Consider the following 15,159-nt stretch of genomic DNA (forward strand, 5'->3'; position numbering starts at 1 on the left):
ATGTTAAGTTCTTAGTACATTGGAGAACCTGGTACATTGTTAAAATGGAGTAGGAAATGGAGTGTAATAGAAAAAGCACTTTTTCAGGCTGAAAGTCACTGAGTTATTTTGTTCATCTCCCTTCTGGAGAGGGCACCCAGCAAGCTCTAGCACTGAGAAAATGCCAACATCAAGCAGGGGTAATCTGCTGGAGCACAAACTTTCTGTAGCATCTTTGGAGTTGCCATTTAGTCATGTTTTTGCTAGACCACTTGCTGCTGTTCAGGCACTTGACAAGCATCAATATAGCAAGTCTAGGCATTTCTCTTGATTTCAGAACTCCTTTTAGATTGTTTGGAGTCATCCACTGCACTACAGTCTATTTGCCGGTAATCCAACATACATTGTCAATTTACACATTTCCAGTACATGCACATTCCCCTCAGTCCCTTGTGATACTGCAAAATTCAATTCAAAACGTACAGCTTGTTACAGGAAAGATCTGATTCCACCTATTCTACCACATACTAGATGTGCTGCACCCCTGCCTGTGCAATCTGCTGGAAACAAGAGGTCTACAGCATGTCAGCTTGCGCACGTGAAAGTCTCATGTTTGACATGTGCCTGGGGATGATGAATTTCAGAACAAAAAGCAGCTACTGATGAGTAGCCCTACTTTTCCCCAGTGTCCTTGTCTCCTCAGTGACAGTGGGAGCCTAGCACATTTGGCACAGAGCACCTAGGATAAAGTAGCAGAAACTCCAGACGCTGGAGGAAAGTCTAATACTGGGATTGATATGGGTAGACCTGATGTTCCTTATGACACACTTAGAAGGATGTCAAAAGAAACACATTGAAATCAAATTACAGCAGTTTCAGTTAGTGATTTTATAGACCTTTCACTTTTACATTATTCTTTCAATAAGGCCAATCCATTTGGTATCTAGTGGTTCTTTATTTCTTTTTCCTTTTTTTTTTTTTCCAAGCAAACAAGCATTTCATTAACAATGTAAAACTCTTCAGCAAAACAGCATGAAAGAATGAATAGTCGGGATAAACATCACAATAAAGAGAAGAAATTAACTACAGGTTTTTCCCTAATCTATTTCTGCCTCTGGAACTCATACTAGAAAAGAAAACGAAAGAGGGGAAGTGGTTAAGAAGAGCTTGCATTATAATTTAAAACTTCCAGAAGCTGTACGCTGAAATCTGAATTTACTTTTCGTGCAAGGCTCTGAGTCATGCTCTTTTTATCTGTTGGGTTTCTTTTCACTTACTTTTCCCTCCACTACTCAGTGAAGCACGTCGTTAACAATCGATTACATTAAATAATGATGAAGACACACCAGATTTGCTGCACATAGTTTGTAGAAGGGTTGCTCTCAAAGCCAGAAGAAAAATGGTGACTTGGCGTAGTCACCAACAGGGATGTCTTCCATAAATCTCAGAGCACAGAGGAGCTGTGGCAGTCTGTGCAGCATGTTCATGCCAGGAGCAGGTAGGTGCTTCTGAAGGGAATAGAGGATGCACTCGGGATCACTGGAGCACATTGCAAAGCTGGGGAAGGAACACAGAAGCACTGGCAACAGGGAAAGTGCCCATGAGCAACTAAAAAAAAAAAAAAAATAAATAGAAATTGGAAAGAGAGGCTAGCCAGAAAAAAAAAAAAAAAAGGCAAATTACATCAATAACCTTAAACAAATGGGCACTGGGACAGCACTAGCACTTTGGAAAAGAGAGTCACAGAAGATCCAGAGGGTGTTGCAGGGGACTAACTGACTAGCATACATATGTATATACATCTCACCTCTTGTCTTAACCCAAAAAGAGCTAGGTGGTGAAGATGCTTTTGTACCTCACAGTCCTCAACTGCAAAAACGGCCCCCTTGAGATCCAATTCACATGGGAGGAATTTGAAGCAGCCTTGTAGATTTCTAGCAGAAATGTGTTTGAGTTAAAGTATTACAAAAAGAAGTAACAGTAAACCCGATGACACATGCAGTTTTTAAAACCTGAGCTGTTCAAGAACGACTTTTTGCACCTAGAATACCCTTCTGTATTCTTTCCTAGTGGGGAAAAGTCCAGAGACCAAGACAAGCTGCATAAAGCTTCATAAGTCTAATAAAGAGAAGCAAAGTAGTTATTTTACGTTCGTTACAGAAAAGTTTGGCAACAATGCTTCACTTTTCTCAAGCACAAAGCTCTCTCATAGTTCTGGGAACAAGAATGCAGACAAAAGCAACTCCCCTGCCAAACACAAAAGAAAGCAAAACCCAAACCTTGAGGAAGAAAAGTAAAAATTATTTACCAGCAAGCAGATCATGGGTCACATCTGTAACTGCTCTTTGCTAAATTTAAAGGAGCAATGATCAAGGGTTGAGGAAAGTTCCCAGGAGAAAGTAAATGGACACTCAGAGAGGAAATAGGTGCCATGGAAAAGGCCAAACACTTCTTTCAGGAATAGTTAAAATGAGGGAAGATACTGTGATTTTTTAAAGGTAGAGCTCTTTGTGTGTCACATTATGGTACTGGTGATTTCTGTGTGGACATTGTGATTCTCTGATGCAGTTCTAGGCTGCGGGGTTATCATCTCTGTCCTGCAGGTAGCATATCCTACCACCAACAGGAGCCAGCCAAGAGGCTGCTTCTTCTAGTGAAAAAATTGCTAAGATGAAAAATTTCAGTGTGTCTGAATTTTGTGAGGGATAACAAGCTTTTATTGGATCATTAGTTTACATATATTTGACCTTGTAGATCAAGGTATTTGTAGTGTATTGAACTTTGTGTTGCAGATAGCAAATCTGCCTTGCTTTGTATTTAAAATGCAAAAAGGTGATTTTTGTTGATTGATTTTTTCTTGACTGCATACATTTGTTTGGTTAATTGGGAAGACATTCATCCAAAAATAGAATGGTGGCTTTGCAAAACATACAGATAAAAGGAAATATCTGCTTCTCCCAGAGTTCCACAAAATTTTTTTTCTTGACGTATCTTGAAAACTTTTACCTGTTAGAAGTATCACCTGAAATATGAACTAGAAGTGGGTAATAGGAAAACTGACCAGCAGGAAGCCAGTCTAGTGTTAAAGGATTCAATATCATTTAATTGGACCTGCAAGAAGTTTCATAGATTTTTTGCAACATAGCAAGCTCTGTTCTTTGTTTTCACTATCATATAGTTACTAATCATGTTTTTAGATATTAATGTTGTATAATCCAGAAACCGAACACCATGTTTACCAGCCACTGCCACCTCCACAGCTCGGTGGAGCACTGTGTATCAAACGCCTGCTTTTCAGTTTGCAGGCTACCCAAGGTCTAGATGACAGATTGTTGTAGTGTAAGAGCAACAACCTGCAGTACTCTGCTCACTTACTTTCAGCCTAGGGTTGGTTCTTGTCTGCACTGTGGCATATTATTTTTTTCAAAACAACAGCAACAACAAAAATGTATCCTATACCATCTTTATAATAAACACTCTACTCTCTCCACTTAAAAAACATGAAAGTGAAATTATTTTGGTATTTCACATAGTAGCTTTGGCTCATTTGGACATCAACAATGAAAATACTCCCTGGAACTTTAACCCTCATTTAATATGAGGGTTAAGTGCAGACTCAGTTCTGAAGAGGCCATAGCACTAACATAGCAAAGATAACAGAGCTCAGATCTTTAGTTTCTACCTGTCAGAAATCTAGAAAGTCTAGACTCTGGGACTAAAGGAGCATTTCCATCAGTTATCACTATGACCTTTCCAAAAGCAGCTCACTGACAAAAGCAGCTTATCTGATCTAAGCAGGAAAACTCAAAACTGAAATTTAAGTGTTTTTGTTTTGTTTTGTTTGTTTTGCAATGAAAAAGTAGCAGTCATATATTTGTTTTCCTTGGCAAAATATTAACCTAGAAAAGTTTTGAGTTAACCAAAGTATTTCATTGCACTGGAATTGAACATACATACCATTCTGTTCTGAAAGACTTTATTTTGAGTTACATTCCAGTAAGCTTAGTTTCAAAACATAAAAAAAAATAATAATAAAATAATCTTAAAAGATATTTTTTCAAGTAAATATTTGAACAAAACTACCTGTTCAGATGTTATTATTATATATATATATATTTGGTCAATAAGTGGTCCTCTTGGTCTTTAAAAACGTCCTTAATCCAAGAGAAATGCTCTCAAAAAAACAGGCAATATCAGTCTTTCTTGGCCTAAAGCCTAAAGGAAAATGCTCCTATTGGTCATTGCAGGAATGAAACCAGAAATGACAATAATTACTGGCAGTTTTGGTTGTTTACAGGCTGCTTTTGTCGAGATTCACTGCAGGGCTATCAGCATGAAAAGAATGAAATGAAGTGACATGTTTGATGTGTAATAAGCTATTTTTAGTTCAAAGGGAAACACATTTAGGGAAGACAATTCCTTCCTGTCTCCTCCCCCCCCCCCCCCCCCCCCCCCCCCGCTTCATCTGTGATAACAATTTAAATACCTTTAACTAAAAAGCAGTGTGATGGATTTTCTTCATATTCTGCAGAATCTCCTTTGTTGCTGGTATAATTCAGGCAGTATTTATGTAAAATCAATTTTCCAAACAGAACATATTGAACTAAAAAGGGCTTCTCAGTAGAAACTGATTGTAGCCTTAGGATCTGATCCAGAAAACACTGTGCACGTAATTCACTTGGTTTCTGTGAGTCATTTAATTGAAGTTATATCTATGAGTTGAGCGCTTCTAGAATTTGGCCTATGGCAGTGGTGAAATAGCTCAGACTTCTGGAGGTGTTTTGGAGCAGCTTCCTGCTGGCAACTCATTTTCATGAGCCAGAGCCTCTCAAAAGTGTCTGGTCCTCAGTTGCTGCTTGTTCTGATTATTTCCTTCTTCAAATGGAAGACTTCACTTTTCTGTCACATTGCACACATGCCTCAGCCTGTCTCACGTCTCAGATAAGCATTTCTCCGGTTTGTTATGTTTGCTTAGACATGATGAAATAAAGCAGTTAAAAAGAAACTGAGCCCATTTGCTCATCTCAGGGGCCTGAAGTTTCAAATTGTTTGACAATGTCAAGTAAACATCTCAGTATATTCGTGTTGAAAGGGGTTTGGGGACAGATCTGGCTTTGTGTGCAGTTTTAAATATCAGGTGAAATTTTGGAAGCCAGTAATTGGCACACAGACCAGAAGTCTGCCAGGGACTGCTGAAAATCCATATAAAGGTCCCCAGAGCTGTAGCTGCCATTCAGTTGGAAGAAGCGCAGAGACCCTCTGATGAAGGTCAGGAGCTCTGTTTTATCTTTCTGGAGTAGGTAATCATTTAAATTCAACACTGCTTTGCGATGTAACTGCAACAGATCCTTCTAAGTGTACTACACATGTCAGAGTGTGAGTTGAAGGTGCCTTGGATGTGCTAGTGGTGTTTCCTATCCCAAACACAGCACATTGAGCATCCTTTTCAAAAGTTCTTTCATTAACTGTGGAGTTTTAGCCTATACCACTCTTAGAGAGGCTCTTCCAGAGCTGGATCCTATGAAGGCTGGGAATTTTATTCTGACTCTTACCCTAAATTTATTTATGGCCAATTATTAGCCATTTGTTCTTAAGCCAGCATTGTCTATTAGCTTAAGTACCACTTCTCCTTCACTGATGTCCCCCATCTGTTCTCCCATTTTCTGGCCGTCCCCAAGGTGCACTTAGAGAGCATGATCTTGCTGGGGTAAATGAGTCAAACTTTTAAAGTCTGCCCTTGTAAAATGGGCTCTCAGTTTTCTTGGTGTCCCTTTTCTGTACCAGCTGAAGTGATTCTTTCATGAGCACGGGAGACCATCACCGGTGCATCCCGGGGGAGCTTCCTTGCTACTTCCCCGTAGCAAGGAGCTGCATGGCTGAAGTCGTGGCCTTTCCCAGGCTATTTGCTGCTGCTCCCCTGCAGGAAGGGCCCTTTCCCCAGAGTTGGGACAAATGATCTTGGGTCATTTCAGCAAAACCTCCGCATGTTTCTCTGCCTGTGTATCTGGAACAGTAATCAATGTTCACTTTAAGATGGCATTTAATGAAAAAATGCCTTGCCAGCTTGGCCAAATTTTTTTTTCAAATGTGACCCTTTTTATGAGCTGCCTTTTTTTTTTTTTTTTTCAAAAATGGAAATTATTGCTCGTGGTCTCAATTTATTGCAGAAGTAATTGAGTACATTGACACATCTTAATATAATACATTTCAGAGTATCATAGTGCAGGTCTGACAGTGGCATCTGGCCTTGCATCTTATTCTTTGCCAGCACGGTAGTCCCTCCTGCACTGCCACACTAATTAATCAGCTCAGCACTTTGCTGGAATCATTGTCTGAGTTTCAGTTTCACAAAAGGATTTGCTGACTTGGCTTCTTAGCTATAAAGTAACTTGACAGTGCACATTTCCAAAACAGAAAACTGAAACCTAGAATCTAAACAGGAGCATATTTAGAAACACGTGTATGCTACTTCAGGAGAAAAATACATGCTGTGACTGAAATCCATATAGCCATTGAAATTACTTATTCATTGCTTTTGACTTCCATTTCAGAAATAGCTAGTGAAATTACACCAGCTTTTAAGGTTAGACTGTAAAAATTTTATTTTATTTTTTAATTTATTATTTAATACTACTTTTGTCTGTCCTGGCCTCATCTAATATCTGAATCGCTTAGGTTTAATTCTTTGTTCATGTGGGTCAGACAAGACAGAAACAGCGCCTGGAGACATCAGCCTGTGAAGCGTGCGCAGGCTGTTTTTTATCTGCTTAAGCTTTTGATCACAGTAATCGGAACACCATAAAATACTTCCAATGCCTTCTACTGTATCTTGTGAAAGTCATGGAGTGGGAGATGACAACAACACGCTTGTGCATTATTCCTTGAGTGTGCTTGTTCTTGGGTGTTCTTTGGTGTCTCTCAGGTCAATGTGCAGCATTTCTTCTCTAGCTGAGCCACCTGTGTACCTCAGGGCACAGACTGTCCAAGGGTGTCACCTGCACTAAAAGGGCTCGGGGACGTGGCCCTGCCTTCTTCACCACCCAGCTGCTGGGACACATGGTGCTGAGCTGTGGAGCTGCTGGCTTTTTAAGGCCTGCCCTGGGAAAGCAGCGAACACCTGCAGTTCCCACTGAGGTGAAGGAGAAGTGCAGGTGCTCAGCAGTTCTCTGGCAGGTCACCTTTTAAACAAATATGTCTCGCAAACCCTTTTGGCAGTCGTCTTTAAAAGCAGAATCCCCACTGCCAGGCGCTTTCAGTTCCTCTCATTTTCCTGGTGGTTTCTCATTACGGGGATTCATGGAAATTGAACAAGGTGAAGGTTGCAATCAGTCATGTCTAGAAGCATCCAAATATAACCTGGAACAGTGAAGCATACGCCCCGGGGAGTGTTTTTCAGTAAATGGAATGAAGATGCCGAGGAAAGTGGCTGCAAGCCTTTCACACGTGACTTTATGGTTTTCTCTGTAAATTTACAGTAAAATGACAACCTGTTCGAGTGTAAAGCTAAGTCTCCTCACTTTGTGCAAGCCCTGCTGAGGCAAGCTCTGCATGCAAGACCCTTGCCCTCTGCTCCATCCTGCTGCGGGGGAATGTGTGAGTGGATGGGTGGGTGTTCCACTGCTGGTTGGCATCAGTCCCCTGATCCTGGTGTTTGGGTGTTCTCATTTATCTTCAGGTTTACACCCCGCTTGGAAAGGAAGGATCATCATTCAGCCTCCCTCTTTTGCACCTGCTTGCAGAAGTGGCTTATAGTCGTACAAACTAGTTACGAAGCACTTCCCACTTAGTTAGGATTTTAAAAGGCAACTCAAGAAAAAAAAATAGTTACTATTTTTTAAAATGTATTTTTATGTTCTCCTGAATTCCTGAGTCATAATTGAAAATGAATGCAGGCTACTGTGTTACTGTGTTGCAGTGAAACCTCACAAAAAATTTGTGAAATAGTTACTGTGTATTTCCATCTGAGAGATGGTGAGGCCGGGGCAAACTTGTCTTCTGATTTGGAGCTGTCCTGATAGTGCTGGTCTAGTGCCAATGGCTTCCTGCTCCTGGTTGTAATCGATTTCCTGACTGTGGTTTTACCCTGTATTAAGATGGAGAGAGAAGTGCTGCATTTGTTTTCCCGGAGCAGGCAAAGCAGGAAAAGATGAAGCAGGGTTTGAAAAGAACAGGTGGGATGCCTAGGTGAGCATACTTGCTGCAGCCGACATGGCTTTTTTGTTGCACTGACAGCAAAGAACAGGAGCACTGCTGGCAGGAGTGTGATGATCTGTCCAAATCCTTCACCTTTCCACAGCAAAAAGTTGCATGGCTTGGTACTCATCATGTTTAAAGATTGGCTTAAGTGATGAGGTTTTTATATTAAAAGAGCTCAGTGTGCTGTTGTAGGCTGAACTTCCTTCACCTCTGTGACCTGAAATCCTGTTTATAGAAACAGGGGCATGCAGGATTGATAGCTGTTCAATCAGCGTTCACTCCAGCAGCTGACTTTCAGGCACTCTGTTCTGCAAGATTAATGTCCTCTTAGTAAAAGTAACCTTGTGTGAATCCAACTCTGTTTGCATGTAGGTTCCTGAAAGCAAGTTAAAAATGGCTTTGGCGATATTACTGGTAGAATTAAAGTAGGATACAAAGCACTAACAAACAGTGTCTGTGCTCTGGAGTTGTCAGAAGAGCGTGTGATTCTTTCTGCATTGAGAAGGGAGTTTCTGAGACATTCCAGCAGCCAAACACCATGGGCAGCACTTTGCCAGGACATTTCGGTGAAACATGTCCCCTTCTCAGGTCAGCTTTTCTACAGGTGAACAAATGATGCTGTGGGTAGGTATGGCTGGCGGTGTGCCTCAGCAAGAGGGACAACCTCAGGTGGGAGCTCTCTAGGGACAGCCAAGGCCCTGTCCTGCGTGTGGTCTCTGTTTGCCCTTCTGAGAGGGGCAGGCCCACGTTTCACAAGCAAGCAGCTCGTCTCGTGCCACGCGTGCTCCCCTTGCTGACACTTGCTCTGTCTGCGTTTTGCCTGCAGTGGCTGAGGAACCCAGGCCCCCAGCATGAGAAACGGACTCTCTTTGGAGACATGGTGTGCTTCTTGTTCATAACGCCACTGGCAACCATCTCTGGCTGGCTGTGTCTACGAGGAGCTGTGGACCACCTGCACTTTAGTAGTAGGCTAGAAGCTGTTGGCCTCATTGCACTCACTGTCGCACTCTTCACTATTTACCTCTTTTGGACCCTAGTAAGTATTGGTTTCCTATTCAACTCACAGGAGTGAGGGAAAGAGTAAATCAGAAAATAAATTGCACCTCTGCCACAGAGTGCTGCAGAGTGGGTAGACTATTGTATGAAGTGTCACTTACGCTTAGCGCTGGTATAAATATACAACTACAAGAAATCTCGTGGTTACATAGATGTTAAGTTCTGTGGAAAGCTAGAAAGATGCTGTACATTTCAGATCAGTAATTCCCAAATCCCAGACACTGGAGAGGATAGCAAGAGGGAGAGAGGAAGAATTGTGCAAGTCTAGGTACCAGCTGGTTTCCCACAAATCTGGCACACCTAAGAATTTTCCACACTGCTCTTTGTACAGTCCCTTATCACTACACTTACCCGTTTGTAGGAGCCCATAGCCCCCGAGTGGTTACATCATTAACACACTGCTGACACCACAGAGTCATTCTGCACATCCTCAGAGAGGAAGAGACCCTTGCTGGGTCAAGGTCTCCCAGCCTAGAGGCATGATTTTTACTTTATAATGAGAATAATTCACTGATAGTTGACATCAGAATACTCCTAATCTTTGTTTTTCTGCCAACTATGATGCTGTGGTAGAACTATTCATGTTACCTTGATTCAAGGGCATACATCAGGATGTTTCCCCCAAGAATGTCAATGTAATGGTCTTCCTGATGAGCAGTTCCTCCGTTAATCATCCTTTAGACATCTCCAAGGCCTGGGTTATCTTGCCCTTTCCTCAAAGTACATTTTTTTAACTCTTTCACACATAAGAGAGTTAACTATGCATTGGTATCAATGGTAAGCTCAAAAAAGAGAAGGAAGAAACAAGCAAATAAACATCCCCCCTCCCTCCCACAATAACTAATGAGGAGCTCCAAGAACACTATGAAAGGTAACAGCTCTTTTACTTCATTCAGAACAGTAAAACCTCAGCTCATCCACAGAGGAGTTCAGGCTAATTTTAATACAATAGTAGAGAAATCTCAGAGTTTTGCCTCAGCATCCTGCAGTTTCACTTTTCTTTGCTTCTGCTTCCTTTCCCCATAAAGCAGCAGCTCTGCCCTTTGACAGGAAAGCAGTGACTCCAGCAGTAACAGGGCACTTGGGTTTCCTGCCGCACTGTGTGTAGACATTTCCTTTGGGAAACGTCTTTTCAGCAAATTTCCCAAGCTGACGTTGCTGAAATTGCCTTAGCATGACTGCCTTAGAAATCCAAATGCTGCCCAGTTTTGGTGTTATTTTTTTGTTGTTGTTTGTTTTGCTTTGTGTGTGTGTGTGTTGTTTTTTGTTTTATATATATGTATCTAAATCACCAACATCAGAATGGTTTTAAGTTGGAAATGGCAGTTTGGCTGATTTGCTTGGTTAAATTACTTGTGACATGTGGACACATCCAACCTTGCTCATTAAGACTTCTGCAGCATTTCAGCCATAATCACCATCAGCATTTATTGCTATTGCACTGGGAGAGGTAAAAATGACCTCTGTTTACTTGATAACTTTCACCCCTCCAGAAGTTTAGCGAGAAATCTGTATGCCCTTTATTAACCTTAAGGTTATTTGGCACTCGGAGAACGTGTTGATAGTAAGCTTGATATAAACGCATACCTCGGTTGGTTTAATTGAAATACAGTATCCTCAATGCCCAGCTTGTAACCTGCCATTCAGCCCAGAAGGAGGCGGATGGGCTAATGAAGCGCTCTGTCCATCAGGCAAGAGCAAGGCAGGAGGCCTTTCAGGACACAGTAAACGCCCTGTTCAGCGTGGAGTTAATTCAGTGGGTAGAGCAGAGGGAGATGTGGTGGGAAGGATGTTCAGGCTCTGCTCAGTACAGAAGGTGCCCTCATTTCTCTCCCAGCATTAGCGCTGGATGAAAGAGTTTAGCAGAGGCTTATGTACATCTGTAAAATAAGACAACAGGCTCAGGTGCCAGCGTATTCTCACCTGCTTCATCAGAAGGCAGGGCTATAAAAGCAAGGAAGAGGTTTAATACAACTTTACAAACAGCACTGAGCACTCTACACTGCTCAGCAGCCTGGGATGCACCAGTCACACAGGAAAGCCCCAGCCTGCATTTACCTCTGGGAAGCACCACACTGCCCTCACTCTGCAGCAAGGGGTGACCTGCCAGCACAAGGGCTAACCCCATCGAGGGATTCAGCCTTTTTTTTTTTTTATTCCCTACTTTTTTTTTTTTTTTTTTCCCTTAGCAGATGGGTGAATCCTGTACTACTTGCTTAGTTAAGGCTGTACAGGGAATATACTGAGTGCTGTTGGGTAAATTACACACAACATGTGATATAATGCTCCTCTAGGACCTGGGAAAATTAAGAAAACTAAAGCTTCATTTTACTTACAATAAATCAGCTTATTTTCTCTGGAGGCAAAAGCTGGCATATGGATTATTTGCACACCACAGTAGCCCAGTGAAAATGGGAGTGATGCAGTTTTTAGCATCCAAGAAGCTATTTCATCCCTTCCCCTAAAACAGCCAAGTTCTCCATAAAAATACTGTTACTTTTCCAATGTATTTGATAACTGTAACTGATATACCACCATATATATATATATATATATTTATATCCTGCTATACCCAAGATAAAAGCTTCAGACAAAATTCTATTTAAGAATTCAGGGCCACATTCTGCTTTCTCACACCTAAGTAATCTTGACTTCTATAAGATCAGTAGGGATCGGGGTGCAAAAGGATTTGGCCGTGTAGCTTCTGGTATAACATAACTGCTGGTTATGTTAAACAAAAAAAGGCTATCCTAAATGAATCTAAATTAGAAAGACAGACATCTCCCCTTGAATAGGTGAACAAAGAACTTCAGTGTGGCAAGGACCAGTGTAAAAACAGGCGTTTGTTCAGCATCTCGAGTTTCCCATCCAGTGCAAGTGTTTAGGGTGAGAAACGCTGGCTCTCGATGAAATCGGGTAGCTGACATCACTTGGAAACTGCCTTCAGGCAAGAACCCATTGTAAACAAGCTGTCAAACTTAACTGGGATATCCTGTGAAAATGCCTTAAACAAACAAACAATTAAAGCCTGGATTAACAATGTAGCTCTTTCTCAAAGACTCTGGTGTGATGCTACTGGAAAACCCATCCTAAACTCCAGCTTGCTTCTCTGAAGCAGTCACAGCATTTTGCATGGCATTCGTCTGTGCAGTTTTCTCTCTCTCTCTCTCTCTCTCTTTTTTCTTTTTTTTTTTAACTACCACATGAATTCTGCTGATGCTGCAGCTCTTTCTTAAAAGGGATTTCTCATGTCCTTACATATAGGATGTTCCACAGAAATGAAGATGCAGGCTGCTTTACCTTCGGGGGAAGCAGAGGAGATCGAAAGGTGGGGAATGTATTCATCTGTTGGAAGAGCTGTCTTTGGGCAACCGCTTATTGAACAAAAGCTCTGTGGGTTTCCCTCGTTAACAGCAGACAACTGGATAAAGATCTAAAAAAAAAAAAAAAAGCTTTTTTTTTTTTTTTTCTGTCGCTAGTAGGATTTTATAGAATGGTAAATCATTTATTTAGCTAAAAGCACCCCTTTGCACTAAGAAAGGGTTTTGAAGGGTATATTCATAGGCATGTTGGTACCTAACACAAAAGCACCAGGCTTTGCAGTCACTCCACACCTCACCGGCACTGCTGCAGAGGGTAGGGAACCGAGCAGCACAGCCCCTTTGACAAAGGCACTGGTTGGAAGCAAATGCTTCACTGCAAACAGCAGCATCTTCCATCTGCCTGTGTAAGCCAAGCGTGTTACCTCCAGATACAGCATCTGCATGGCACTTTCTACCTTCTGAATAGCAGCGACCCACAGAAGTGGCACAGGTGCATAAAAATTAATGACAAATAACAGGCTGCGCATGGAAACAGAATAGCTAACAAGACAAGGTTCCTTCTGCGCTCACTGCTTGGGTCTCTTCTGCCCACAGCTCAGTAACATTTTAATTGTCATTTGGCATGTTTCACCCAAAAGGTACCAAGACTGCTAACAGCTTTTAACAAAGCTGTGAATGTACAGCATCTTACACAGACTTAATTCACTGCACTTGACTGTCACTAAAATAAGCAGTAAACTATTTAAAAAAAAAAAATGTACAGGACCAAGCTATCTTGTATATCTTGCATAGCAGTCATTTCTCTTCCGCTGTTAGCAGAACCACATCGAGGCTTATCTGATTAAACTCAAAAGACAACCTCAGCTGGGACATTAATTCTAAGACAGTGAGAAGATGGCTCACATGTCTCTGAGCAACCCTGAGCTCGATGCATACAGCAGTAAAGCCATTACAAGGTAGAATATATAGCCTTGTATAGCCTGTGCACACCTTAGCTACCTGCACGTCTTCACCATCCAGACAGCTCCATTTTTTGTCAGTTTAACAACTCAAACCCAAATTCATCTGGTTGTAAATGGCTACCAGTAATTCCAGTTCTTGGGAAATACTGGCAGGATGTCCAACTTTTAATTTTGTAAAAAGGGAACGAGTGGTGGGCAACAGCAGAAGGTAGGACATGAGCTGCTTTTCTCTTTTGCCCTGGATATGTGTGGAACCTGCCATCTGTATGTTAGGTCTGATCTTTGCCAACCACTTGTTTGTTCAATTTTATTCCATCCAACAAGGCTCCTTATAGGTGTTTTGTCCCACTTGAAGGTTTCCCCCCTGCAACTCTAATTGATTCCTTAGAGGAATGAAGTGATTCTAAGTGCACTACACCTCTTTTCTCCCTGCAGGTATCATTTAGATATCATTGCAGATTATACAACGAATGGCGTCGGACCAATCAGCGGGTGATACTCCTAATCCCGAAGTCTGCCAATGTTCCTTCCAACCAGCAGTCCCTGCTGGGCCTGCCATCAGTCAAAAGGAACTCAAAGGAGACAATCGTCTGATCTGGGGATTTCTGCACTGGGTCCATGCACTAAAAATATTTTCCTCAAACTCTTCGGACTCAGACACCGTCCAGAACCCACTAGTGTGCTGTTCTGATTTACAAACTCTTCACAGAGGAAGAAATCACTGTCTGAATTCAAATCATGGATGCTGCAATCATATGATATTTGCTAAGCTGCCAAACGTGTTTATTTAGCAGATACTATATGGAAGCTCGTGTTAATACTTGCATCAACAAGTGATGCAAACTTTTCTATTGTTTAAAAATATTAAACTATGATAATTAACAATGCAAAACAGGTGTAAAGAGTGCTTTTTTGTTTGTTTGTTTTGTTTTGTTTTTTGTTTCTGTTCCCATAGTTCTGTGTCTTCAGGTAGATGGATAGTAACCAGTGCTGTATTTTGTTTTTCTGAATCACATTAACAATATCGCAGATGGTTTTTTTTCCCCAACAGATTTTATTTGAAGGATTTTATACTAGCACTTTGGATTGTTAAAATACTTTTTTTGTGTGTGATGACTTCTACAAATTGGCATATTATTTAAACACTATGAAGTGATTGGAAGATGATCTTCTGTTTCTTGTTTGACAGAGAAGTTCTGAAAGGAAAATTCTTCATGAATAAATTTGGAATATGTGAAAGAAAGAAGTGACACAAATTGCAATAATCTTCTTACTTGAAAGTACTCTATTAAGTAACACTCAGGGAACAAAAAAATTGCACTGTTTCCACTCAGAAGCAACAAATTAGGCATCACATCCTGCACTGAAGTTCTGCTGGTGTGAATTTACTTTGCGTTTACACCAAGTTGAATTTAACCCTAATTGTATAAATTTATTTTGTAAGGCAAACCCTGCATACATAATGAATGAGATCATTAGACATATTTTAGGGAGCAGGAAGTTGTCTTGCATAATTATTAACATTCCTTTAAAGCTGCAGAATTTGCAGCTTGACAGGTAGATTTAGCAGTGTATGTAAACCCTGACCTCTCTTTGTAGCATTGAGACTAGGGCTTTTTTTAAAAAATGTAGAACACAACCTA

The 15,159-nt window shown here is 41.2% G+C and overlaps 1 protein-coding gene across 9 annotated transcripts in view; it reads left to right on the top strand.

Moving 5' to 3' along the window:
- Positions 1-14,648, top strand: part of MARCHF3 (membrane associated ring-CH-type finger 3) — a 68,105-nt gene extending 53,457 nt beyond the window's left edge. For 3 of the 9 annotated variants that reach the window (XM_068666917.1, XM_068666918.1, XM_068666919.1), the window contains 2 exons: positions 9,002-9,211; positions 13,952-14,646. In XM_068666917.1, the coding sequence (XP_068523018.1) occupies positions 9,002-9,211; positions 13,952-14,110 (369 nt within the window). In that variant the 3' untranslated portion in view covers positions 14,111-14,646. Of the gene's footprint in view, positions 1-9,001; positions 9,212-13,951 lie in introns of all 9 variants that reach the window. The other 6 variants (XM_068666922.1, XM_068666920.1, XM_068666921.1 and 3 more) reach the window with 4 other exon arrangements.
- The last annotated feature ends 511 nt before the right edge of the window (positions 14,649-15,159 follow it).

The sequence above is a fragment of the Anas acuta genome, chromosome Z (assembly GCF_963932015.1).
Source record: "Anas acuta chromosome Z, bAnaAcu1.1, whole genome shotgun sequence".
Lineage (NCBI taxonomy): Eukaryota > Metazoa > Chordata > Aves > Anseriformes > Anatidae > Anas > Anas acuta.